At 38.3% G+C, this 27,927-nt stretch overlaps 1 protein-coding gene across 2 annotated transcripts; it reads right to left on the bottom strand.

Annotated features, from left to right (window-relative positions):
- Positions 1-525: 525 nt before the first annotated feature.
- Positions 526-27,695, bottom strand: kif3a (kinesin family member 3A). Of its 2 annotated transcripts, XM_066667546.1 has the most exons (18): positions 27,529-27,695; positions 24,064-24,346; positions 21,206-21,350; positions 19,788-19,872; positions 19,356-19,461; positions 18,255-18,394; positions 17,975-18,172; positions 16,945-17,119; positions 14,632-14,730; positions 6,244-6,400; positions 5,653-5,833; positions 5,394-5,504; positions 3,926-4,051; positions 3,558-3,611; positions 3,293-3,361; positions 3,062-3,189; positions 1,199-1,282; positions 526-999 (listed from the first exon to the last, which is right to left on the bottom strand). In XM_066667546.1, exons 1-17 carry the CDS (start codon positions 27,532-27,534, stop codon positions 1,234-1,236), a joined length of 2,112 nt encoding a protein of 703 aa, XP_066523643.1. In that variant the 5' UTR covers positions 27,535-27,695; the 3' UTR covers positions 526-999; positions 1,199-1,233. The 2 variants fall into 2 exon arrangements, with proteins under 2 accessions (XP_066523643.1, XP_066523642.1); XM_066667545.1 differs by having other exon boundaries at positions 528-1,282.
- Positions 27,696-27,927: the final 232 nt, after the last annotated feature.

Here is a 27,927-nt window from a genome sequence, read left to right as displayed (position 1 = left end):
AGAGACAACCTTTCATTTCCAGTGCACTGTCCATTAATCACAAGCAAATCATTTGAGTAGGAAGGAAAAATAAATAAATAAATCAATCAAGCTGCATTCCTAATTCACACTTGAAATATGCCACGTGTTTATGTTCATCCTTCCACTGTGTGAAGATCATTCAAATGCTACAGGTCTGAAAGGATGTGGAGCTGTCAAGTGTTACCAAGAAAAATAAATAGTTTTATGATTTAATGTCGAAGATGTGGAAATTTCCTGATTATAGCCATGGAAAACTGAAAGTCTTCTGAAGAGAACTGAAGCTGTAAAAAAGGCAACGAGTGGACTTTTCAGTCATTGAAAACCTCGGCTTCTGCTTTTCTCTTGACACTGAAAAGTGAAGGCAATTTTGACCAAGGGTAGTCTCTGTTTTGCACTGTACTGTATGGAAACATGTTTGAATGTGTTCATAAATCACCAGAATATTTATTAAAAATGTATTTTTTAAAGAAAACAGTGAATATATTTTATTGTAATGTTTGTATTGTATACATTAACATCTAATCACAACATGAGAAGACTTTTCAATAACTTAATAAATTAAGAAGTATACAGAGTACAGCACAGTAAACGTAAACATCTTGATGTAAAATAGAAACCACATGGTTTGAATGCAGTGTGCATATGGTAGCAAAACTCTTCAGCTAGTGTTAAATGGCATTACGCTGGGAGTAAAGCGCATGCACGTTCTCCAATGAAACTTCCCCAACCCCACAAAATTAGGTTAGTAGCACACAATAAATACACAGGAAAATCTAGAATGGAATTGCAAACTGCTAATGGTACAAGCATGGAGCATATGATTCATAACTAAAGCATCTTGCTGAAGATGATGAGCTAATCAGTTACGCCATCAGACAAGCGATATCCTGCCTCTGAAGCTTTAGGCTGTCCTACACAGCACTGACATCTATGTAAAACCCAAAGTTCGAGTAACATTTTTTGATGTAATTTAGTCTCCTGTGAAAAAAAGATTTTATTTTATTTGCTAAATACACTCTGAAATGAATTAGTGTTTTTAATACAGGAGTTTAGAAACGGGTAACAGTATTATTCCTGCATATGTACAGTGTTTACTTACTGTGTTTCATCATCTTTAATCTACTTGGTCATTTAGTTTTGTTACATCTTTACCATTAACAATTCTTTCAAAACTCACAAAGGCTCAGCCTGGAGAGCAGTCAGAAGAGAAAGTCACTGCAAAAGGGACTCAATCACAGTATCTGGCCTTGATGACCTCTTCCTGCAAAACAATGTACAGATATCAAATCAGCACATTAGAGGACCTTTATCCTACTCAGTAAATGACTACCATTAAACAGTTTATAACAGCAGTTATCCTAACTGTGTGAAGGATTACAAATGTATAAAGTTTTTGTTTTGCCATCATCTTGCCCATTATCACTTATGATGCATTGTTGGTTGGTTGTTGAAACAGCAGTGACAGACTAAAAACTCCCCTTTAACTCTTAAGGAGTGTTGTGGCATGTAGGAAGAAGCTTCTCTGTAGCCTGGTTGTCCTAACCCTAATCTGGCTAAAGCGCCGGTCTGAGGGAAGGCGCTGGTACAGGTTTTGTCCTTGGTGTTTAGGATCTGAAGTGATTCTCTTAACATGCTTCCTGGTTCTGGAGGTTTGCAGATCCAGCAGTGTGGGCAACTTTACACCAATGGTCTTCACCGCACACCTGATGATGAGCTGCAGTCTGTCAACGTCCTGTTGGTGGCTGAGCTGCCCCACAATCTGATGGATGTGGTGATGACAGACTCTTATGACGGCTGTGTAAAACTGCACCATCAGGTCCTGGGGCAGAGTGAACTTCCTCAGCTGACACATGAAGTACATCCTCAGCTGAGCTCTCTTGGTGACGGAGCTGATGATGATGTTGTCCCATTTCAGGTTTTGATCTGTGTGCCCAGGAACTTGCAGGCCTCCCCAGAAATCACGGTTCTGTCAAGTTGGTGACCCACTGGCAGATGGGAGCTGGCATGCTGAGCTGGATCAGTTTGCTGTGTAATAGTCCTGGGATGACAGTACAGAAGCTGGAGCTGAAGTCCAAGAACCAAACCCTTGCATATGTTCTTGGGTGTTCAAGGTGTTGGAGAGTAACATGGAGTCCCATGTTCACTGCATCATCCACAGATCTGTTGGCTCAGTAGAAAGCCACAATGGGTATAACAGGACATTTTGTGATGTCCTTTAGGTGAGTGAGGACCAGTCTCCCAAAGGATTTCATAACTACAGAAGTTAAGGCAACAGGTCTGTAGTCTTGTAGTCCTGTGAAGGTTGATATTATAGTGGAGCGTTTGTAGCTTACAGATACAACACAGCTTCAGTGATGTGTTAAAAGATCTTAGTGAAGCTGTTCTGCGCTGGCCCTCAGACATGAGCATCAGACTCCATCTGGGCCTGGTGCCTTCCTCACTTCATGTTTCTTGAAGAATCATTCTTCCACACAGATCTTCGGGGCAGGTTGAATGAGTGGCTGAGTGTAAGGTGGGGGCAGTAAAACAGTTTGCAGTTTATCAAATGTGAATTCAGACTGGAATGTAACATCTATACACCAGCCTTGGTTGATATAATTGCAGATAATGACACCTTTTTTCTTCCCTGACAGTGCCGTGTCATGTTCCACACTATGGAGATAAAAGTGGAGATCTGGAGTTGGAGAATTTTGTGGAATTGGGGTTGTATTTGAAAGTGCTTAGAAGTGAACTCTCTGCCCACTAATATAAATAGTAGGATAATTAAAGCAAAGGGTGTTGTAATGGTTGGTTAGCGAGTGCAGGGTGTTAATATTGGTAAATGAGTGTAACCGCAAAACTGGTAGCATGTAGATAGACATACTACATGCCCCTGAGTCATTAACTGTTTGATCTGAAGGCAAGTTTGATAGATCTTTTGAAAAGAAGCTGAGATATGCACATTTAGTCACTGAAATATGTAAGCCTAAGTGTCAGGCAGATATTAGGCCAGGCAATTTATTACTGAATAAATCACAGTGGCTCAAAAGCCATAGCTGACCTGCGTCCAGTCTTGGGCCTGGACTTGCCACTCTTTGAGGTCCTGGGCCTCTCCAGCTTCATTAGTGACTGGCGCATGCTCTCCTCTGTGTAGGCCAGGTACACATGAGAGAGGTCCACCTCAAACGGCTGAAACAAACACAGGGCAGGAGTAAATATAAGTAAATCTGATCCCATGAAGTGCATTTCAAAGTAATTAGAAAGTTATAAAACCATTAAAAATGACACTTACATCCTTTTCCTTCTTGTCTGGCACAGGAGTCTGTTTCCTCATGTTGTTGCCAGTATAAGCCACGCATTTCTTGGGAGAGCAAAAGAAGCTTTTGTGACACATTGACATAATTTGGATGACAGACCAATTTACAGGCAGACTGATGATTTTGCATCGATATGTGCTAGTTGCAGCCTCAAAAGATATACAGATTTCAATTGTTGTCAAAGTGCACACGAAAACAATTTCAGTCACATGCAAGAACAGACCATTTATTTAAACTCACCAATTGCCATTCGCCAATGTCTTCATTCCAGTGTACATAATTCTCTATCATTTCCTAGAGGGCAAAAATCAAGTTCAGTGCACTCCATTTAAAATTTAGTATAAAAATATTAATAAAGTTAATAGGTCTATGATTTATAGTGATGTCAGGGTTAGGGTTTCTTGTTTGTTCTTGGAAGGTTTTAAGTGAATTTTATACTGTTCATATCAACGTCAAAATTATATTGTATCGACCAAAATTAATAAATATACCGTGATATAAATTTTGACCCTATCGTCCAGCCCTAGTTATCAGAGTGCAATATCTCCAATACATCAGTTTAGAGCTGTTAGAGTTTATTTGCTCTTTTTTTATGAACAAACATGCACCTGATATTCCTGAGGTATAAAGTTGTCAATGATGAGCATCTGCAGGCGGAGCTCTCTACTGAGCTGGCGTATATTCTCCAGCAGACCCTCAATCTCTCTGTGGTGCTCCTGTTGCAAGTCTGCCATCTGGAACAGAAGGGATGATTTTTATATCTGTAGTGAGTGCAATTAGTGGAGCTCAGATATTACCTTTGGTTCATGTGATTTTTAGTCTGATTTTGTGAAAATATGATTATATTGCACTGTAAACTTGCCAATATGTCCTAAAGGATATGATGCAGAATGTATTAAATAATAATAAAAAAAAAGATACAAAAAGCATTAAAACAACCTTACTCAGCATGGTCTTTCTGTGGTTTATAACCACACAAAAAAAATTCATTGTCAAGTACAGGTCACATTCACGGTAAAATACAGATGGTGCAATATAATACGCTGCAATCTGCAGTGTTCAGATAACAATCAGCCAGCATCAGCTGTATTCATGCAAGAAATTTTTTTTTTGTATTCTAGTCAAAAATATGGATGACATACACCCCTGAACCACTCTTCAAAATTCTTCAAAAAAATCAATGCACATGTGCAAGCACAAAAAAGGAGCCAAGTAATATCTGCTAAAATTCCAATATTGGACCGATAACAGTAACAAATAATATCTGCATACTGGCAAATAATATATTGGCTGAGGATATATCATGCATCTCTATTTCCACACAAGCTGAGTAAGGACTTAACAGGCTTTTTAGGTGTTCAGTGCTTCTGGCGTAATATTCAGCAGCTATCTAAATATTTGTGGGGGTGGTGTGGGGGTGTATTCTTGTTCAGAAATCCATGGCTGGTATAATACAAAAGCTGTGGGTTTGCTTGTTAACTGATACATACACAGTGCCACTAAAGGCACAGTGCATGACCAGGTTAACCAGAGCTTCATGGACGTTGTCTAATTTGAGGTAAGAAGCTGAATAAATTAACTGTGGTGTCACAATGCTTTGTTGTAAATAGGCTGTCAGTGTGTAAAAATGATTTAGGCTTCATTTGTACAAGTCTTTTATGTTGACAATCCCGAATACAGGAGGCGTGGTGGGTTTCCTAGAGCAGAGTGGCCTTTTTTTCCTTTAAATCGCTAATAGTCTGAAAACTGGTTGAGAGGAGATTTGCATTTATCAGAAAAACAAAAACAACAAATATACTAATCTTAAAATTAAAAGCCAAATACCTACCCACAAAAGAATATTCTGGGGTAGCCTTAGTCTGTTGAGTTTTTAAAATAAATAAAACAAAAACCCTCCAAAGCAGGTATACCACTGGGAAACCATAGACTTTGTGTCTTTAGTGGCCAAAATGTGAAATATTTTCCATGAGCAGAGTGCTACAGGAACTTTCTACCCGTGCAAATGTCATTCTTAAACATTTGTAAGATTCAAAATCCTAACAGAAAAGAATACTATGGGTTTTTTTTCCAACACACCTCTGACTTTGCAGCCATCAGCATAGTCCAGACCTTCTTCAATTTCTTGGTTTTACCCTGAGCCTCTTCCTGCAAACTGGTGTACTTCTCCTCAATGTCCAAGCGCTCTTGCTATTTTGAGGGACAGTAGAAATGCATACAAATTAAAAAAGAAAACTGTAGTCTGGACGACTGTGAGAGTAAGCTGAAATACTGTCACACAAACTGATAATGCTGATTTGTCCTACTTTTATTACACAAGCAAAAAATAACAAAGTACCTCCTTCTCCTCCAGTTCTTTGCGGAGTTGTTCAGCTCTCTTTCGTCGCTCCTCTAATTCATTGTTGGACTCTTCCAGAAGCTTCTCCTGCTCTTCTGCCTTGGCCAGCAAGTCAACTCCACCAACTATAACCTTCTTCTCTAAAGCTGCCAGCTTTTCAAGTAGTAAGTGGTGTTCTTGTCTAAAAATAAAGAGATGCCAGAAGCAAAGCTGAAGTACAAATGGATAATAATTTATTTGAAAAGGTGACAGCAAATGAATTATTTGTAACATTAAATATTTGTAACATGGAACAGTTTTGAGTGGACAAGAACATCAGTGTTCTCTGATTCTTCACAAGTACCTTAAGTGACTTCAATAAAATACTAACTTGATTTTCACTTTCCCATACACAGATGACTTATCATTCATCAGTATGTCATATGCACTTTAAGAGTAAAGTAATTAAGATGTGTGACAAGATTTCTGAAAACACTACTTTGCAAAGACCATCAAGAGATAGTCATCTGCCTCAGCGTTGAACCACAAAGGGTGTAGGCTAATGTTACTGGATGAGTGGGGTTTTTGCTTGGTTGAGGTCCCCTCACTCACTGTGCTTTGAGAAGGTCTTTCTCCCTCTTCTCCAACTCTGCTCGGGCCTTATTTCTCTCTTCTTCCTCCATGTCCAGCTTGGCTTCCAGGGCCTTGCGCTCCTCTTCAATTTTTGCCTGCATCTCGACCATCTTGTCTGGTGACATCTTCTTCTTTCCTTTTGCAAGTGGGTCACAGTCAATTCAACATGTTTCATTCTTCAGATGTGTCAAGATATGACTAATAGTAGTATGTAAAAACCTACCAAGCTATAACTATCTATGGATCTAGCCTTGTTAATGTGACCTAAACAATGTTGAATTGAAGTCTACAACAAGTTATTGAAATATTTTGTCATTGTTGGAAAACAACCTTCCACAAATTGGGTTGCATGTTATTTATCAAGAAGCCAGATGAAACACAAGAAGAATAGTTAGAATAAACATTTTTCAACAGGAATTGTACAATACTAAGGGTGGACATTGCTAAAATGGGTATCTGTACATCTACTCGGTACTTGACTTAGCAGCAGTTAGAATTTAGAAGACATCACATTTACAACAGCATTCAGTTAAAAGGGCAAAGGAGGTTGTGCTTGCAGGTGGACAACATGACAATATTTTATACATATTGTGTTTCAAACAATATGAAGAACACCAACCAACTACATGTTTCACTGTAAAAAACATATAATTAGTGGCTGGTATTTAATGTGTCAAAAAAATAAAAAGGATATTTCTGCCATATTACCCACTCTAGTGGGGCAGCTGAAGAGACAACTACACCAACCTCTTTGATCTTGAATTTAGGAGGAAAAGCAATTCAGAAGGTCGTCAAATTGCATTGGAGGAGAGAAAGAGAAGGACAACATCATATCATTACCAAAATCTTAAAATGATAGAGGGTGGGGGGGGGGGTTTGACTCAGATGGAGAAATGTGATCCCCACAAACACAGATCAACTGAGTCAGCAAGCAAGCACAGACATAAGAAAAAGAGCATAAGGGAGAGAGTGAGTATTAAATGAAAAAGCATGATCTGAACAACATAATCAGATGCATGTTAAAACCTCAAAAAGTTAAATCATATTTGGGCATCCTGTATGGGTGTCAGCAAGTTAGTGTCTGCCTTTACACTGTCCACTGTCAATGAAACCTGTTACCCCCCCAGTATTACCCCACCTTCCAAGTATTCCCCCACCATATTGACACATGTAGAAATCTCTTATTTCCAAGTTCCTCTGGAATTATTTATACATTCATACAAAGCTCATTTGCCCTGCTGCAACCCCCTGCAATAGCTCCAACTTTATACATAAACTTAGTACAAAAAGTAAGGAATTTTGTGTTTTGTAGATTATTTCTTAGATTTATTTAGATATAAATCTTATACCGTTGGAAAGCCTGTTCATTTCCTTTTTAAATATTGCCACATTTGTAAGGAACATGCATTTGTGGTATGAGCAGTAGAGCTGAATATGTGAGTTGCACCCTTGAAAATTTTGCCAAATCTTCTCTGCCAACACCAAACAGCTTATTTTGTACCTGTGAGCATGGGACCTGCTACAGCAGTCAGTAGGTGTCTGCTCCAAGAATCGGCATGCCAAGTTTGACTGATCTGGATGGGGCTTGTGTGAGAGGGCAACTTCAAGGTAGTGTTGAGCAAGACTAAACTGCTGCTTTATTTGTAGTGAACCCTAGTACCATCTCCAAATTGAAGGCCAACTTCCATATAACGGGGGATGTCAGAGACAAGATGACAATACTCGCCCCCACAGAGTGGGTTTTATCAGAGACTACCTCCAGAATTTGGGAGTGGAGGGGATGGAATGGCCTGCCACCGTCCTGACCTCAACCCCACTGAACACTTGTGGGATCAGCTTGGGCGTGCTGTTCGTGCCAGACTGACCAACACAATGATGTTGGCTGACTTGCAACAAATGGTGGTTGAAGAATGGTATGCAGCAGTCCCACAGCATTGTGTGACCAACATGAGGAGGAGGAGCCAGACTGTTGTGGGTGTGTATTTTTCTTCCACACGCCACTGAGACTCCTGTTTGTTAAATGAATAAATTGTTAAATTGCCAATATGTCTTGTTTCTTTTCTTCAATCGTTTAGTCCACCAAATGAGCCAATGGCAGAATAAGCTGTTTGGCATTGGCAGAGGGTTTGGCAAATGTTTCATGGGTGCAACCCACATACTCAGCTCTACTGCTCATCCCATAAATGTATGTTCCTTACAAATGTGGCACCATTTAAAAAGCAAATTAACAGGCTTTCCTGCGGTATAAGTTTTATAGCCAAGAAGCATTGTTAAAACAAAGAAATAATCCACCAACTGGTATCAGTTGCTGTGTGGTATCATATCTCACAGTACATTATAAATAAATTGATTGTCAAAATGATGGTAACTGATGCCATCAAAATAAATGAAATGAAATGTAATTTCAGTTTTGCTAGACTTCACTCATTACACACAAACTAAATGCAAATCAGTGAGTGTGTTAAAACAGACTACTGCTATCGAATAAATATCTATTAAAAAAATTACATTTCGTATGTTTAGCTGAGGGGCGGCACGGTGGTGCAGCAGGTAGTGTCGCAGTCACACAGCTCCAGGAACCTGGCGGTTGTGTGTTCGAGTCCCGCTCCGGGTGAGGAGTTTGGTGTGTTCTCCCTGTGTCCGCGTGGGTTTCCTCCGGGTGCTCCGGTTTACTCCCATAGTCCAAAAACACACGTTGATAGGTGGATTAGCGACTCAAAAGTGTCCGTAGGTGTGAATGTGTGTGCGTTGCCCTGTGAAGGACTGGCGCCCCCTCCAGGGTGTATTCCCGCCTTGCGCCCAATGATTCCAGATAGGCTCTGGACTGACCACGACCCTGAACTGGATAAGCGGTTACAGATAATGAAAGAATGAATGTTTAGCTGAATGCACCCGATGTCTTTATCAGGCATCCATATCACTTTGCCCCAACACTCACCTCCTGCTCATTAAAGCTAAAAGAGAAAATATAGCTTAAAGACATCCCATTTGTGAGAGCATGTTAAAGTATCAGATGATAAGAAAATGCAGACTGCAAAATTTGCGATAAGAGTTTGGTGTACCACAGAAGCACGACAAGTCAGTAGAGACATTACATGTCATGAAACATTTAAATATAGTGATCATTATCTGAGTACAGCTTAGTAAGATACATGTTTGAGCTCATATTTGAATTAATTTGTAAACGATATTATAACACCATGGGTGCCAAACGAAGGTTTTAAGGTTAAGTAAAAACTCTGAAAAATCAACATGACCACAAAGTCTTATTATTAAAATGGTACTGTGGCTAGCCCTGTTTGGTGGATTATTTATTTGTTGTAACAATGCTTCTAATCTTCAATGCAATGAATCTTATACTGCTGGAAGGCCTGTTAATGTGCCTTTTAAATGGTGCCACGTTTGTAAGGAACTTGCTTTTGTGGGATGAGCAGTAGAGCCAAGTATGTGAGTTGCGCCCATGAAACATTTGCCAAATCCTCTCTGCCAATGCCAAACAGCTTATTCTGCCATTGACTCGTTTGGTGTTTGGTGGACTGGATGATTGAAGTTTGAAGAAACAAAACATATTGGAAATTTAACAATTTATTCTTTTAACAAACAGGAGTCTCAGTAGCATGTGGAAGCTGATCCCACAAGTGTTCAATGGGGTTGAGGTCAGGACGGTGGCAGGCCAATCCATCCCCTCCACTCCCAAATTCTGGATGTAGTCTCTGATAAACCCCGTTCTGTGGGGGGGCGAGCGCTGTCATCTTGGAGGATAGAGTTTGGCCCCAGACTGGAGATATGGGATTGCTGCTGGTTGCAGAATTTCATCTCAATATCTCTCTGCATTGAGATTGCCTCCAATGATGACAGACCTCGTTTTTCCAGTGAGGGAGATGCTGCCCCACACAATCACACAAAATAAGCTTTATGGCATTGGCAGAGAGGATTTGGCAAATTTTTAAATGGGTTCAACCCACATACTCAGCTCTACTGCTCATCCCACAAATGCATGTTTCTTACAAACATGGCACCATTTAAAAGGGAAATTAACAGGCTTTCCAACGGTATATAAGATTTATTGCCAAGAAAGATTGGTAGATTATTTCTTTGTTGTAACAAACACACATTTTCTAATTTTTCTGCCATGTTTAGGTTACTGTTGAAGGACAGGATAACTGTGTCTGTCCTCCTACTTGTGGTGCTCTCTATATTCTGAGTTTTAGATATGCACACACAGCTTCTAATATGGCACATATCACAAAGCTTAGTATGACACCATCACTGTGTGGTCACATCAGACAGATTCTTGAAAAGACTGCTAGTGTCAGTGCGGTTTGAACAATATTAGGTTTAACAGGGAATTATAGCTCTTAAAGAGCTCCAGCTTTAATTGTTTACGAGTCCAATACTACTGAAACAGTGTCTAATTTTAAACCAAATTGTCATATATTGTTAAAAATGTAATCTCTATACTAGCAGATCCACACTGCCACATTGGGAGAATGTTACATACAACAGACTCTGATGTATTGTTGTACAGATAACAAGACAACCAAAAGTGTTTATATCTTTAGTAATGCCATGCTCTTCTTGAAGCTAGAAAGGCTGAGAGTTTGCTGTTTGTTACTCACTTAGTGTGCAAGCTTGAGAATAACTTAATGATGCCACATCAAAAAATGGTGACCTACTAGTAGATAGACATCATCTATATTTTATAATGGAGATGCACCAAATCTTTGGTTTTTAACTTTGGTGGGAAAATTATAGTGCAAAATAAGGGACGAGCTTATTACTTAAGGTAGACTGGAAAAATCGGATGAAAAGCTGAGTACAGTTCTAAAAAAGGATTGACTTAAATGACCGTCAAGGACATCGGATCTGATGGCACATACTGTATCATTTTTTTCTTCTCATTTCAATGAATTTTGATGCAATGTTAATAAATATTCTACATGGTTTGGACAAGAGGAATAGCATTGGACACATACTATTTAGGTTTACTTAAAAGAAACCTTTTGGAGGTTCAGGGGGGCAGGGGTATGTTAAATCTGGGTAAGAGTGGAAACACTGATCCCACTCACTAGCTTTATACTCAGAGTGATGCGTTACATAGCAGGCAGAACCTGAACTACTGCTGCTGCCACTGTCTGCAACAAAGAGAAAGATAAGCTGCAAAAAGCAGTGTCAAGGTGCACAGAAACGTCAGAGAAATACAAAGAGAGACAAAGAGCACAAAGGACCAGGGGATGCACAGAGGCAAAGCCGTTTATGGCTTAAGGATTGTGGCCTACTCTCTCTGAATTAAACCGATGCACAGCCCTTTCAGTGGTAGAGCTTCACACATTTAGGGTGCAAAGACATTATCTCTTATTAATCTTGGTCAGCAAAGGCAAATATAGGAAAAACAGTCACAGCTTACAGAGTATTTTGCTTATTCTTACTATAACAAAGTGACACAAACTCCACCTTAAATGATTAATCTTTAATAATAGGGTTTCACTAAAAACTAACACTGCCTTAAGCTATTTTTGCAAACATTTGAAAGTCACAAGCAACATTACTGTTTGCAAATGCATTCTGCATCAAACAAGTAAAGCGTAAAGGTGTGGTTCTTGGTTTCTTTTTATTTCCTTAAAAATTTCTCATTTAAATTTCAAATTAATGGCCAACTTTTTTTTAATAATCAATTTAAACTTTTAGCTTTATTTCCAGCTACTTAAATGCTATGAATCTGTTAATCATCAATGTATGCCAGATCTAGTCAAGTTAAATACAAACAGTAATTTGTGGATGCTGGGATTTGCAATCATAAAAGCAGAGCTTTTATGTTAGCAGAGAACATCTTCAGCAGATGACACTGGACATTGTAACTAGAAGGTCTACTGACCACTAAACAAAATGCAATCTATCAAAAGCAGTAGCAAATTAGAAAGATACGCTTTGCCTTAAAACAAATAAATGAATGTAGCAGTATGAAAAAATAAGAATTATAAATCACAGAGGAGCTTGAACATGCAAAAATCCTACTCAAGTTTACCCTGCAGTCATGTCATTATATGTTCCCGTTTAAGTTAAATATTGTGGTTAATAAATATATTCTAATGTATCTCATTTTGTACATTCATATAGCTATTACAAAACACACCACTTATAAAGTGGAAAAATATCTTTAGATCAAATCAGAGGAAACAGAAAATGTGAAAAATGTTTAGTCTGTTTTATATTTCTCTGTAGATCCACATAAATGTCTAAACAATGCAAAGAGTCCTGGATAAGCATAGCACATAGATGCTATGTGAAGAGCTAAGCATCAATTAAAGGCTGGCTGGCTGGCTGGCTGGCTATCTGGTAGTGTTGGTGGCTGGAAACAAGACCCAAACCTCTTTTAACCTGAACTTGCATGAAGACAAAAAAAAAAGACTTCCACTAAGATTTTTGTGTAATACTGCCATAGGTCATCCTCATTTGATGATTTAACATTTTATTATAGCTCCTGAAGAGTGTGTAGTTTTTGTTCCAATGTTGTTTTAGCATCCTGTTGTTTTCTGTTTTATATTATTAAAGGTTGATTTTACTTGTTTGTTGTACAGAATTTTTTTCTCAAACTGGAATTCAAATAATTGAATGTAATAGCATTATTAAAAATGAAGGGGAAAAAAAAAACCTGATATAGGTAGGTATAGATGTCATCCAACATACTTTAACATAACGTGAATGTGTGCTATAGAGTGCAGAATCCAAACCAGATTGCGTAAACAAGCATTTGAAGAAGAATATCTCATGTTATGCTGTGCAGTTTCTACAGTTTAAAGGAGCAATCTGTAATATGGACACCAAGCATTTAAAATCGTAATTATAATACAGTTTCTAAACAGTGGAGAAAGCTGTCTGCCTCCTCCCCCTCGAAAAGGTTGCCAGTTTGAGGAAAACTTAACGAACAGGCAAGAGACGAGGTCAAGAACTTGGGCCATAATAGTTAAGAAGAATGTGCTATAATTAATATATTTACACAGAAAAGTGTTCATTGTTTCACTAAAACATCTACCTACCTACTACCATCTATATGCGGCTGCCATTTCCCTGCATTTACAAGCCTTTAAGGTGTGCAACTGTTATTCCATTTTATCTATTAAAATCACACAAAACAATTGTATTAATCACAATTTTCGTATTCGAGCATTTAGTTCCACTTTAAACGGGTCAGTTTATTCGCTTTGTTCTCCAGCTTCTTACTGAATTTTCCTCCTTAAAAAGCTATGCAAAGCTAAAGCTAGCGCTACGTTTATAAATCAAACACGTTTTTTTAACACTTCTTATTTACCATTTTATCCGTTTAAAACACACGACCATGTGCACATTGTCACTAAAACACCTACCTAATAGAGAAACACTTATATTTGCTGTGTACTACTAAGCTTGATTTCTCTGTTCCACCTTAAATAGGTGAATATCAAACACAATTTACTCCTTAATTGGTTAAAACACACACACACAGCGGAGAAACACACATGAATCTGCATCAATTTCTTTAAAACAAACAATGGTATTTACACATTTCAATCTTGTTGTTATTCACCTTCTTCGTATAAAACGCAAAACACAGTCCTGACCCCCTTCAAACGTTGCTATGCAGGCCTTTACTCCTTTTAATCTATGTATAGGCATCTGTACGTCCATATTTTTTCAGAAATGATTTGCTGCTACCTGTTCAGGAGAACATTAAACAGCTCTGGCTCTTTTCTGTAGCATTGCTGCATCTAAACTTCCTCCAATTCTCAAACACGGCCAATATTTCCACTCATTTTACCCCGTCTCTGGTCATGGAGATTTTGAGAAGGGCAATTGTTAGATTGCATTTTTTTGGGTCTGGTAAATTATAACATTACCCATGTTCACTTGGTCATTTCATGGCTGCGAGACCTGGCTGCATGGTGGACTGTAAAATGATCGGACAGAGGACGGGAAGACAGGCAGGAACTCGGAGGGAGGGATCATATGAACTCCGCTCCAGACTGGCCACTTCTCAAGGAGAATATACTGCTTTAGCAATGCTGTGACAGTCAGTGTTTCAGCTTTAACTGTTTCCTTAATCTATGACCACACACCCTGGACATTTTATGACTAATAACAGTAAATATCCTACAGATTGCTCCTTTAAGTATAATTAGTGTTATAAGGTGAAAGGCAGAAGTCAGTCTTAGAAATCCCCCTGTATTACACTACTACTTGGTTTCAGTAAGTGCATACATTTCTAACTCAACCCATGGTCAGACTACAAACCACAGACTTTATCGCTGAGTCACATCTCATCACATCATTAAAAACCGTACAGTGCTGGGAAACCAGCTGAAACCCAAAGTGTTAGTGGAAGACACTAACCTCGTCGCTTTCTGGGCCTCTCTCCACCTTCTCCAGCCTCATCCTCCCCTTCATCCATCTCTTCAGATCCACTGGCATCAGACCCTGAGATTTCCTCTCCTGCACAACGCAGAGCAAAAATGATATGGCCACACTGAAAATACTGATATTGTACTGAACTCAATGTTTCATTAAATATTAAGCATAATTAGGCCACATTAATTAGACTTAGAATATCTTAACAAGAGGTAAAATATGTAATGGTCATTACATTTATCATTTTTTTAATATAATCCCCAGGATATATGGAAAATGCAATTAAGAACAAGAACCTGTGAATTTAAAAAAAATTCTCTTGAACCTTTATGTAACAGACAAATACACAAACATTTCCAAAGTTTTTGCTGACTAACTTAATTGTGTTTTGTACAAATGCCTGCAATTCACTCCAAAATAGGATGGGCAAATTAAGTGTGAATAGTTCATAGAAAAAACATATCACACTGTTTTGAAGCATTGCACTAAAAGCAAATTCATATAAAAAGGTGTATTCACCAAGGGCCTAGTCTTCACTAGGAAAAAAAAAATAGGCTGGAGCTCATTATTTTATGACAAAAATCCATGACAGAATTTTTACACAGACCATTTTTTTCAATGAAAGAATGCAGAGAAATTAGGCTTTTTTTTATTAGCAGCTAATATACCCAATATTGTAAAATGGTTGAGGAAGTATGGAGAAACACTTAAGGTGGATACCAATGTTAAATCAGCATGACCTTCAAGCCCCTGTAGTAAATGTTTCAGAATAATTTCATGAACAAATTAATGTCATGTTTTCCACGCTAATGACCAATGGGAGCGGCCAGAATGTTATTAGAGATAGCTGCAAAAGCCAACATCTCTTTAGGGCTGGGCCCAGATATTCGAAAAAACTGCCTAAAATGCTACAGCAGCTTACATACAACAAAGCATGGCAAAGATACAGTTCATTTTGTCACCTTTACACCTCAAAGAAGCTCTGGTTTATTTGTGTAAACTCTGTGCCCTTAGTGACACCATGTAGCGCACAAGTTAGTGAATGACTCAGCGACCGGAGCCAGGCTGGAAGTCAAAGTACGGCTTTAATTTTTACAGCTGGTGCTGAGCGCTGATTTTCTGAACAATAGGGCTGGCCCCAAATATTCAGGTATTCAGATATTTCTTCATTGGGTAATGTGTTCGTTTTCTAATTTGGAGATGTTTGTATAAATGTGATTATCGATAATGGCAACGGTCCAGCAGTTTAAAAAAAAAAAAAAAAAAAAAAATGCTCTCCCAACTCCACGCGTATTCAGGCTCATCAACATAAAAGTCTTTGTGCAAATGAAGTCTAAAACAAAACAGCCTAACATTCTTAAAACAACACATTTAGAATGAAGCGAGGCAACACCACAGTTCATTTTGTCAGCTTTATGCCTGAAATTAGAGCAGCTCCGCTCAAACTAGTTAAGTGGTGTGTATTTTGTGCCCTTAGTTAGCGAGCTAGTTAACAGGTTAGAGAGCAAAGAGAGCGTAGAGAGCGCAGCCTGGAGAGAGGGATATTACAGCAGCATAAACAGCATAAATTATTATGTTAAAGAGGTGCGCCAAATTTTTGGGGTGTGTTGCAGACGTCTATTTCTAAATGTGTTCAAATTTACTAAATAAAGTTATAATAAATATATACTAAAAATATTTTCTTTGTGCTTTTGTCTGTTAAATAAAGCCTCGGAGAATAAATAATATTTAGAGAATATTTATAATATTTAATAGGAACAATATTCCTACTTTTCTGACAAAGAGGTGTGGGGGATATTTAAAAACGTGGCATTAGTTGGGCTTTTGTCTGTTCCAAATTATTAATTATTTAATTGTCTGTAACCACTTCTGCAATTGAGGGTTGCAGTGGGACCAGAGTCTGACTGGAATCACTGTCCACAACCACTGTTCACAACCACTGTCCTCACTGGACAATTTTGAGTCACCAATCCACCTACCAACATGTGGTTTCTTTTGGACTGTGGGAGGAAATTGGGGCTGTTCCAAATTCTTAAACCTCAGAATAACTAAATATCATGACGTGTGCATGACTAAATAAAAAAAAGTCTACAGGTGCAATGATATTATTCTCTGTCATAAGCACTTGTCTGGGGAATTTTTAAAACAACATAAGCAAGACGATTTCATTTGAGCTAATCTACAACACCATTCAGCACATTTTCATTCCATATAATGTTAATACATTTAGCTAACCCACATTCCACTACCTTTATGAAAACAAAATATTTTGTTTGCTTTTACTGTTTTTTAGTGTACCTTCCTCCAGCTTTTTTTTAAGTTCTTCAATTTCCTTCTGAAACTGACGTAATAACGCATCTTTAGGATCCTCGTTGATTCTGGCCTTGTTCTTGATGTTTTTAGCACGGTTAGCATATCGCAATGTGCTAATGGTCTCATCATAGTTGTAGTCTGCTGGCCCAATGTTTGCACACTAAAAACAAGCAACAAAAAGAAGTGAGCTGTAACATAGATTAGATTTTGCATTTTCATTTGAGTGATTAATCATTACTTTGAGAGAATCCCAGGGCTGAGCAAAATGAAAACCAAAAGTGATGCAAAACGGAAACCCGTGAAACATTTATGTGCATGTACAATACATTGATTAGGTGTGTTGGTATTAGCAAATCAGATCCAGACATGAGCAGAAACCTTTTTTTTTTATTTTACAAGGAAAGCAGTGGAATTGTTTTAGTTCACTGAGCTTAATGACTACTCAAGTATAAGTTCAAACATTAAGCAGTTTTATACACATCTTGTTTAACATTTTGAAAATCTGTTGCTTACCATATCAAAGTGAAAAGTAATTTGAAAAAGTAATTTTCAACTTTTACTTGTGTTCTTCGGGCATGTTATGCTTTGACTTTGCAAAGACACTGACGCATTCTACTTAAATTTCACATGCAAATAAACCAAATGAAATCTGATACTCTATCTTTATTGATCATTTACTTATTTCTACTATTTCACCCACCACAAAGCTATAGGGAAGCTGCTGAAAGAACTCAAATATGCAAAATTAACTGGAAATATAGATATATATTTTGTTATTTCAATAATATGACAGTCTAAAGTTGGTTCTGACTGGCCTAAAAAAGAAATATGTCTCCACCATTTAGGGTAGAGTTGGAATTCCTTCAGAATGTCCTGTTGGTGGCAGAAAACTCTTGAAACATACATGACTGCCATAAAAACAGAAAATTAAGCCAAAACCCACATATTCAAATCAACAGTTGTGTCATTATTAGTCACCCAGACCACAGAATCCAAACCCTATTCACATCCATACCATCATGGTTTTAGAGTTTCCTCCCAGAGAATCCTGCAGAAGACGGGTGAGCTTAGAGTTCCTGTAGGGCACATGTGTGCTCTTCCCATCTACTAGTGCAGAGATTACATTACCCAGCGTGGACAGGGACAAGTTGATTTTCGTGGCTTCTTTAAGACGCTGTCCAGTGGCTCCAGTCTTCCCTTGTCTCTCTGATCCCTGTGAAGCAACAAAAGTATTTCACCTCTACAGTTTAAAATAAAAAATCATTATCAGAGCTCTGCTAGTCTAAACTGCTCACCGCAAGGTCTACCAGGTGTAGTTTCCCCATTCGCACATGCTGGTTCCCATCAATGCCCTTCTCACTGCACTCAATAGTGATAGTGAAGATGGCATGAGAGCGGGAGCTGTGTTCATTCATATTCGTAGCACCAACAGATCCTGCATTAAATAAAACACAATCAGGACTTTAATACATTTAAAACCTACTTTAAGGATAATTTTATCCATTAAATGGTTTGAATACTCTCTCATGCCTGAAAATTGTTTACAATTGTTTTGGTTTGGTTATTTAAAATATATGCTGGTTAATTTGTCTTTAATGTACAATTTCACATCATATGTAATCTCTAATGAATGGTTTAAAAAATGCTATTCAGGATACTCCTTTAATTGCAATTTAATATTCAGAATAAATTTTACATATCGATGTACATTTTATTCTATGTGGTTGTTACTGAATTACAAAATATTAATTTATTCAAAATCTGAAACTGCTTATCGTATTTAGGGTTGAGGTGGATCCGGAGCCTACCCGGAATCACTGGGCATAAGGTGGAACACACCCTGAAGGGGGCGCCAGTCCTTCACACACTCTATGAACACTTTTGAGTAGCTAATCCATCTACCAACGTGTGTTTTTGGACTGTGGGAAGAAACCGGAGCACCCGGAGGAAACCCACGCGGACACCGGGAGAACACACTAAACTCACAAACAGTCACCCGGAGCGGGACTTGAACCCACAACCCCAGGACCCTGGAGCTGTGTGACAGCAACACTACCTGTTGTGCCACCGTGCCGCCCCATTACAAAATATGTCCTCTGGATATCCCAGGAAGACTATTTAGAAAAATGCTATTTTAACAATTCAGTTTTAATAATGGAAATGTTAACACAGCCATTGAAATGGTTAAGTTCACCCAGAAACAATTAACATTAGATCACCTTAAGAATGTAATAGAATATGAATCTTGAAAATACTGTATATCTAGGGAACAGAAAATACAATATGTGATATAATAAAATCTGAAAATAACATTTAGATCCTCTCCAGATCCAGCATTCAAATGCCTATTGTATTTACAACAAAAATGACCAGAAAGTTCTAATGCGCAAGCTTACGGTTCTTGTGGCCAAGAGTCATAATTCTGTCCATGTCATCTGCATTGTTCACAACATAGCCAGAAAGGTCTTTGATGTAGACTCCAACGTCTGGCCTCTCTTTTACCTGGTTTTGAGATTTATGAACACATGCATTAGTTAAAGTGTGAGAACTTTAATACATAAGGAAGTGTAAAATCGATAAGCCAAAGTCTGCTGAGTTTCCATATTTTAATCAATCCATCAAGCTATTTTTGCTAAGTGATTACCACAGTTTATAGTTAATAATCACTCCATCGTTTCTTGGAACGGCTCATTCTATCTGATAACAAGCTCACAATACTGTTGTCTGATTAGTGCACTGGCAGAACATATCTAAATTTAAAAATCTGCATGTAGAACCAGCGCTTCAGTGCTGAAGTGCAAGGATATTGCAAAATGTCTTTTTCTCACCTCCAATCTTTGCATCTGGTCTTTCCCCAGCAGGTCCCTTACTTCCTCATTGTAGATTTCCAAGTACGAAACTCTAACTAAAAACCTTTAATGGGGAAAAAAAAATTCTATATTTATATATTCACACATAAGCGGTTAATGGGACAAAGTTGACATTTTTTGTGCTATTCCTGCAGAAAAGAGCCCCTAAAAAGTTCTGGTGCAACCAATTACCTTCAGTCCACCGTTTTGCAATCTAAGTGTCACATTATCTGTCAGTATATACACACCTTTTCTGAAAGGCCCCAGAACCTGCAACACCATGAAGATCAAGTAGATCTCCAAACAATTTGGTTGGGGTAAAAATAAATAATAATTAAAAAAATAAAATTATATATATATATATATATATATATATATATATATATATATATATATATATATATATATATATATATATATATATATATACACACACACACAAATCTGTGATGAGATGATCCCTGAAGCACCATCAAATCCATTACCATCAAATGGAAAGAACATGGTACCATAACACATCTGCCAAGAGAGGGTCGTCCACCAAAACTCTCAAACCAGGCAAGGTGGGCATTAATCAGAGAAGCAGCACAGAGACCAAAAGTAAACCTGAACGAGCGACAGAGTTCCCAAGCAAGGACTGGAGTATCTGTTCATACGACCACAATAAACCATACACTCCATAGAGCTGGGCTTTATGGAAGAGTGGCCAGAAAAAAAGCCTTTACTTACAGACAAAAATAGGAAGACTTGTTTGAGTTTGCCAAAAGTTCAAAATTGAACTTTTCGGCCACCCAGGAAACGCTATGTCTGGCGCAAAACCAATACATCTCATCAACCCAAGAACACCACCCCCACAGTAAAACATGGTGGTGGGGAGGTTTTCAGGGATTGTTCTGAGGGATTTGAGACTGGGACAGAGGTTCACCTTCCAACATAATGACCCAAAACATACTACTAAAGCAACACTCGAGTGGTTGGAATGGTCTCAAAATGTGGCTCTACACAGTACTGACACAGTACAAACCCTCAAATAATCCATTTAAATTCCAGGTTGTGAGGTAGCAAAACATGAAAATGCTAATGAGGGTAAATACTTTCGCAAGGGACTGCACATGACATAAATGTAAGGTTAGTCACTATGCCTTTGTGAGTGATATACTTCCATGATTAGCTACTTGGAACCGTCTCCCCAGTTGTCATGGCCAAATCCACTAGCTAGTTAGCCCTCTAATTTATCATAATACCAAGTTGGTTAACAAAAATCAGCATCTATCAAGCTTCCACCCATCATGTACCAGCAAGTAAACCTTCTCAAACTGCTGCACACATTTGTAGGGGAGCACCAACTATCATTTCAGTAAGATCAAAAAATTAATATGAGGACATTATGTGCTCACCTAGTGTCTCCCTCTGCTTTAGCAATGTGGCCAAAGATGTGAGCAAATGAATTCGGTATGATCCCTCGAAGCTCTGGCACTTCTCTTACTCCCTCCATAGTGAAGGTCTTTCCAGTGCCTGTTTGACCATAGGCAAATATAGTTCCTGAAAAGAAATTAAGTATATGTTACTAGCAATTTGTTTATTATTTTCAACATGAGTTCAACAATATAGCTGCTAGAAGCTATCTGAGGGTCCGAGCACGAACCAGCTTACTATGGCAATCAGGTAACTCCTGTGGTATAAGTTGATTGGGATTGTAAGGTTGCATTGACAATAGTTGCCATGGTAAAACTGATAGACACAGGGCCAAGAAGGTCTGTGCGTAGCGTGCAATGTGTCTGACAGCGTGAAGTTTAATGTGAGGTGAGTCAGTATGTGTGTGATGTGTGTAATGTCAGAGGGTCTGTGTGTGATGTGTGTAATGTCAGAGGGTCTGTGTGTGATGTGTGTAATGTCAGAGGGTCTGTGTGTGATGTATGAGCCGTACTCTTAAAATCAGACAGGCTACTTCAGAGTTTATATATATTACTACATATGTTATACTACTTTATACAGAGTCACAAACTTAGACCAAATGACATCAACAATTTGCCTTCAGTGTGCCATCACTTGGGACCTACTGGGCTTAGTAACAGTAGAAAGTACCAACAGCAGGATGTACCAATATTTGACCAAGTTTCATTTGTTTAGATCTTTTTGGTCTGTGTAATTGTTTTATGGCAGAGAAAGATTAGTAAAATAAACTGTAATGTTTTATTTTTCAAATTGTAACTTTTTCATAAACATGCCCAATGATGCCCAATTGACTAGAAAGAGATCGGAAATGGAAATTTTTATATGTCTCTGTTGAAAGACCCTGTCTGCTTGTTTTATCTGTATATTCATTTCTAGTCATCTAGAGAACTCACAAACTAAGTGTATGTCAGGTCAGGTCGAGGTCAGTGCTTTATCAGAACAAAACATTCTGTCACTCATCTTGTATATCAAACTGGGATGTCTCGAAGGAAACTAAGCTTGCAGAAACTTGGAGTAATTATCTTGTGGTTATGACAAATAAACTACCTATTATATAAACTCTCTGTGAAAACATCTTCTTTGTCCACGTTCACATAGTACTCTGTGCTGTTGTATGTTTACCACCTTAAGGTTAAATAAACTGCTTTCTGATTTAAATGCTCTGTTAGATTTCAATTCTTAATACTTGTACTTATTTCCTCCACCACAAGCTCAACCATAATTTTATATATAAAATAATAATTCACGCTGTAGAACAATCTGGCGTCCTTACTACTGTCACACTGACTGTATTATTTCTTTTGACCACAAGATATTTAATAATTATTGATTAGTCTGCTGACCAGTTATAGGCATTCTGCTTAGAAATGCAAACACACATATTTGAATGTAAACTAGTCTTTGGATATTTACCTAAGACGGACATATGTGATATCAACAGAATTCTAAGGACTTGAACTTTATTAATTATCAACAAAATGTTGGACTTTCGTTACTGTGTAGTTTCTAAGTCCCTGCCAATAACATGGGTGCAGCATGCGTTTCAAAAATTACACAAATACAGCTGTAACTCTGAACATGCATGACCAATATGAGGATCAGACGATATGATTAAATTGTTGTGCCAATGCATTCCTATATAATGCTATAACACAAAAAAAATCTCATGTGACAAGTTACTGTCCTATTTTATCACCACCTGTGTGTGGATCGTGGTCATATAGGATTTTCTTCTTCACTGTAAGGCCATAAATACGTCTGTCAAGTTTGGGCTCGATTGGCCTTTATTTTCTGAGTTAAGTCTGACAGAACCAAGTCTGACATACAATTCAAGTTTCATCATGTCATCTGTCATGTCAATCGGACAATCCTGTGTTGCGTAACAATTTTTTAGCTGTTATAGCACCCCCTAGGCTTACAGTTGCACTATAACGTAATCATATCTTCCAGCCCCTATAGGAATCAGCCATGTGAAGTTTCGTAACACTGGGGGAAAGTTTATGAGTTTTAACTGTATTTGTCTCATTTTTTGGAATGTGAGCTCCACCAGTTTTGGGGCAGAATCTGGAAGCCACACAGTGATGAAATTCCAACATTTCTTTGATAATTATTTAAGTTAAGGTTCTTAGGATTTTGCTGATTCATATATGTCCATGTTGGGTAAATATCCAGGGACTAGTTCACGTTCAAAATTATGCAAATTAGCACTTAGATTTTATGCAAAATCTAAGAGGATAGAGCTTATAGATTATTGAGGTTTTTTGTAGGGTCTGACATACAAAAAAAATTTTTTTTTCTTTTTATGTCACAGAAGATACGGACCTCAATGTTTTGTGATTTGCTATAGGGCCATCATAAGGCCAATCAATGTAATATTTGTTGCCCACCAAGACCCATACAATCTACATCTCCCTTCCAAGTCTGGTGTCTGTACGACCTACAGTCTCTTCCGCACAACGTGCTTTCAGGAGAATAATCCTAATAATAAGAAAGAAGAAAAAGAAGAAGGAGAACCCCTAAAAAGCAATAGGGTTCTATGCATTGCATTCTTAAACCCTAAAAATATTTACTAATATCAAATATGCATGAGGGATATTTGAAGATAAACAAAACAGTAACTAGAAATAGCGAATATGGAGTGCTTTCTAAATAGTTCTAAACAATATAATCCACTGCACGGCACATTTTATGTGTTTTCCACTCTCAAATATCTGCCTCAGAATGGAACATCAGAATCAGTTAAACAGAGAAAATTGGATTGTGGGATTCAATGCCATACAATATGTAAAATATTACTCACCATTGTAACCCTCTAATACTGAATCAATAATTGGCCGGGCTGTTAAGTTGTATACATCCAGTTGTTTGCTGTCAGGACTAAATACTGTGTCGAATGTGAAGGTCTTTGGTGGCTCACTGGGCGTCTCGTGTTTGTTCACCGTGATAGTTCCCCGCATTTCATCCACAGTAACAGACTGCTTGTATCCCATAATTTTTTCTTTCTGGTTGAGGGGTCGACATCGTACCACCACCTTGACATTATCACTGACTTCAGGTTTTTCAGGTTTATCAAGCTTGTTACTCTGAAATAATGAAAGCAGAATTGGTCACAGGGAGAGATACCGTTTAACAATTTTAAAAAAGCAGCATCATTCTTTTTTTTAATTATTTAGTGTAATTGCATAACTATTACATGTGGTTATGATACATTGATAGCAATGAACTTTCTTATAAAGGAGGCATTACACAACAAATCACGAACATATCATAGATGATAAAATGCACTGACAGTCCATATAAATAAAATCACCTGCTGCATTTAAACAAGCAAAGATTTCAGAGACTGTGGTAAGATAGCTGCAGTGATTAACATGTTTCATTCATTCATACACAGAATCACTGGGTGTAAGGTAGGAACACACTCTGGACAGTGCCTCTGTCCATCACAGGACACACACTAGGGCTGTCCTGAATACCATTTTTTGGGCTTCAAAGCTTTGGCCGGGATATTTGGTGAATATTCGAATACTCTGAGAGTGGGGTGGTGTATATTGTTGTCATTAAGAAAATCTGTTTCCGACCCCTGCTTTAATATCCCTTTCTCTAGGCTGCGTCATAGAGAGCTACGCTCTCTAACCTGCTAACTACCTTCGTTCAAGACTTTTATGTTGATAAGGCTGAATACATGTGGAGTGGAGAGTTACCTTTATTAAAAAAAAACAACAACTAATATCTGAATCTTAAAATGTATAATATTCGGGGCCAGCCCCATCACACACCCACGTTTCATAAAGTCAATACATGTACCTTTGCGCGCTATCGACTATGGGAGGAAACTGGAACACACCAAACTCCTCACAGAGGCAGGGTTTAAACCCACAACCTCAGAACCCTGGAGCTGCATGGCAGCAAAACTACTTAGACACATTACTAAGACTGTGTGGAACTTGTGGAAAATGGAATAATACGCCCCCCTTTTAAAAATGGTGCTGAACCATGCAAGTTCATACAAGAAATGTGATCAGAAAAAAAAAACTTGAGAGACCATGATGGAGATCATTTAAAAACTCTGTGAAACTGAACTGTAAATAATTAACATTAGAAGTCACAGCTATACTTAATAGTGAAAGTAAAAGTATTTTCACACACACAATGTGATGGGACCAAACCACTGTGTGTGAATAAGATAAATAAAAAGAAGTGCACCTCATCTGACACATAAGCACATCAGAGTAAGAACGAAAGCATCTGGAGCGAAACACCCATCACACCTCTGGAGGCAGTGTCACAATCTGGATTATGTATATAACTGTACAGTCCTACTCCTACAGTAATGTTTTCTGTTTTTTTTTTTTACTAGGCCAAAGTAGAGCCTTTAGGTCAACATGTTTTGAACATCTGAATGCATTTTTATTGTCAGATATTTCGGATATTATAATCAATCAAAATGTACTCACCCCTTTTAACACCCCAGCATCCACATTGGACAACTGGGCCACATTATGTGAATGTAAACAGTGGGGGGAGGACAAATGTGCCATAATATTGTTGGCTGAAGACTCCCTCCAGTGAAAATGTACATGTCTTTGTGGAGACTTTTATTCGCCAAAAGACGTATAATACATGAAATAAGCAGACAGCACCATGACTGTGCAGTTCTGCTTTGACAGCCTAGATTTCATACATCATAAACCTAAGGGAACTTCAGCTTGTGGGGCGGGGTTTCTGAGCTCCTGATGTGAGTGGTGGATGAGGATAGAAACAGGGACTAATTATATATTCATATATTTGTGGTAGTGTAGTTACATCTAAGCCATTTTTAAGGCATTAGGGGGCTTCTTAGAAATAACATTTAACTGTATAATTCAGATTAACATAGTTGAGATTTTATGGGCCCTGTGAAGGACTGGCGTCCCCTCCAGGGTGTATTCCCGCCTTGCGCCTGATGATTCCAGGTAGGCTCTGGACCCACCGCGACCCTAAATTGGATAAGCGGTTACAGATAATGGATGGATGGAGATTTTATGGGCTTAATGATGATGACCTGAGTGTTCTCTGTTGGCACACAGTTTAAAAAAAAAAAAAAAAAAAAAAAAAAAACATCAGGAGGCGTTACGTTTTGATGCCAAAGTTTCTACACTTCTCAAGGACATTAAAAGTGGGATGCTATTCTTAATAAGTTCAGGTAGACTTTAACTTTTGTGGGATAAAATGCAGGGGGCAGCAGTGGCCTTGAGGTTAGAGAAGCGAGCTTGAGGCCGGGGGGGGGGGTTGGCAGTCCCCTGTGGGTGTGTTGAAGAATTGCTCAGTATTCGCTACCACGAACGGGTTAAATGCATAGAAGTACTTTCCCTAAGAGGGACAATAAAAGTGTTTCTCTTCTTCTTAAAGAGAGAGGTCTTGCATTTCAAAATAAACCCATTAACGTGGGTTTTGTTTTACAAAATCAACACAAAGCATCTGTAAAAACAGAAGCAGATAAAGAGGAACGCAGGATGTGGATCATTTTAAACGGGCTGCACTGGGAATGGTCAATAACCCTGAATTAAACGAAATAAAATGGATTTGTGTGTGACACTGTTAAGGATGGACATTTTTAGTCTTTATTTTCCTGTACACTATGTTACTATCTTACCATGTTAATGGAAATATTAGTTAATCTGTACCACAACGAGTGAACTAAACAGGTTTGTGTTTACATTAACGGCCTTTCAGGCTTCTCCACTGTTGCTAAGCGATGTTAGCGGACACAACGTCTTTAAGCGCTACATTAATGTTAGCGTAATGTCAGCCTTTCAACAAGAAGACGATATAAAGCACGGTTACAACGTATGTCGTTTAGGTTTAAACACAAACCATGTCTGTATCTGTCGGTTTTCCTTCAGGGGTGGTCCCGGCTACGCGACCTGCTAATTCCGGTTGTTAGCTCAACCGTCTTACAATTTTTCACTCCACCTTAAATGCTGCCGCAGTAACAGGTGCCCGAAAGTAACGGATACCACCAAACGAATGTAGCATTTAAGGTGGAACGATGTATTTGGTATAGGAACCAATTTCGACGTAATGGTTAACCCGTTGGACTTGTCGGCACTGAAACCCACAAGCAGAAACACACACAGGACCCTTAAAGAACGCACTCATTGTCGTTTTAAGCGTCTTTAAATTCAAGGTTTCCTCCCAAAACCCACTGGCCAAAAAGCTAGCGCGCTAGCACAGGCAGCCGTCAATGAAAACGGTTCTAACAATCAAAACAGTTTTCTCTTACCGGCATTTTTCACTCTTTTATACGCTGTCCTTATAGAGAAGACGAAAAATGCCTGGTTTCCAACAATACGTCTGAGGTCATCGGCTGTATTTGTCCATGTTAGGATCAGATGCCCATCCCGACACGGTCTTTTCTCATTGGGATACACTGAGCCTGCGCACTGAGGGGCATAGACGGGATACAAATACACGGAAAAACGAGGATCTCTCATCATCCAGACTGTGGATGACACCCCTAAAGCAAGTTTCTACCACTTGCAGGGGGGAATCAAATCAGTAATTCATAAACGTCCTCATCGTAATGACATCACAATCTCATAAAGAAAAAGTATAGGGTCTCAATTATAAAATATTAAGACCCTTTTGTGAGTAAATTTCTCATCATTACACAATAAATAAT

This window comes from Hoplias malabaricus, chromosome 4 (genome assembly GCF_029633855.1).
Source record: "Hoplias malabaricus isolate fHopMal1 chromosome 4, fHopMal1.hap1, whole genome shotgun sequence".
Classification (NCBI taxonomy): domain Eukaryota; kingdom Metazoa; phylum Chordata; class Actinopteri; order Characiformes; family Erythrinidae; genus Hoplias; species Hoplias malabaricus.
Note: the sequence above shows the minus strand (reverse complement) of the source record. Positions and strands in the feature narration are given on the sequence as shown.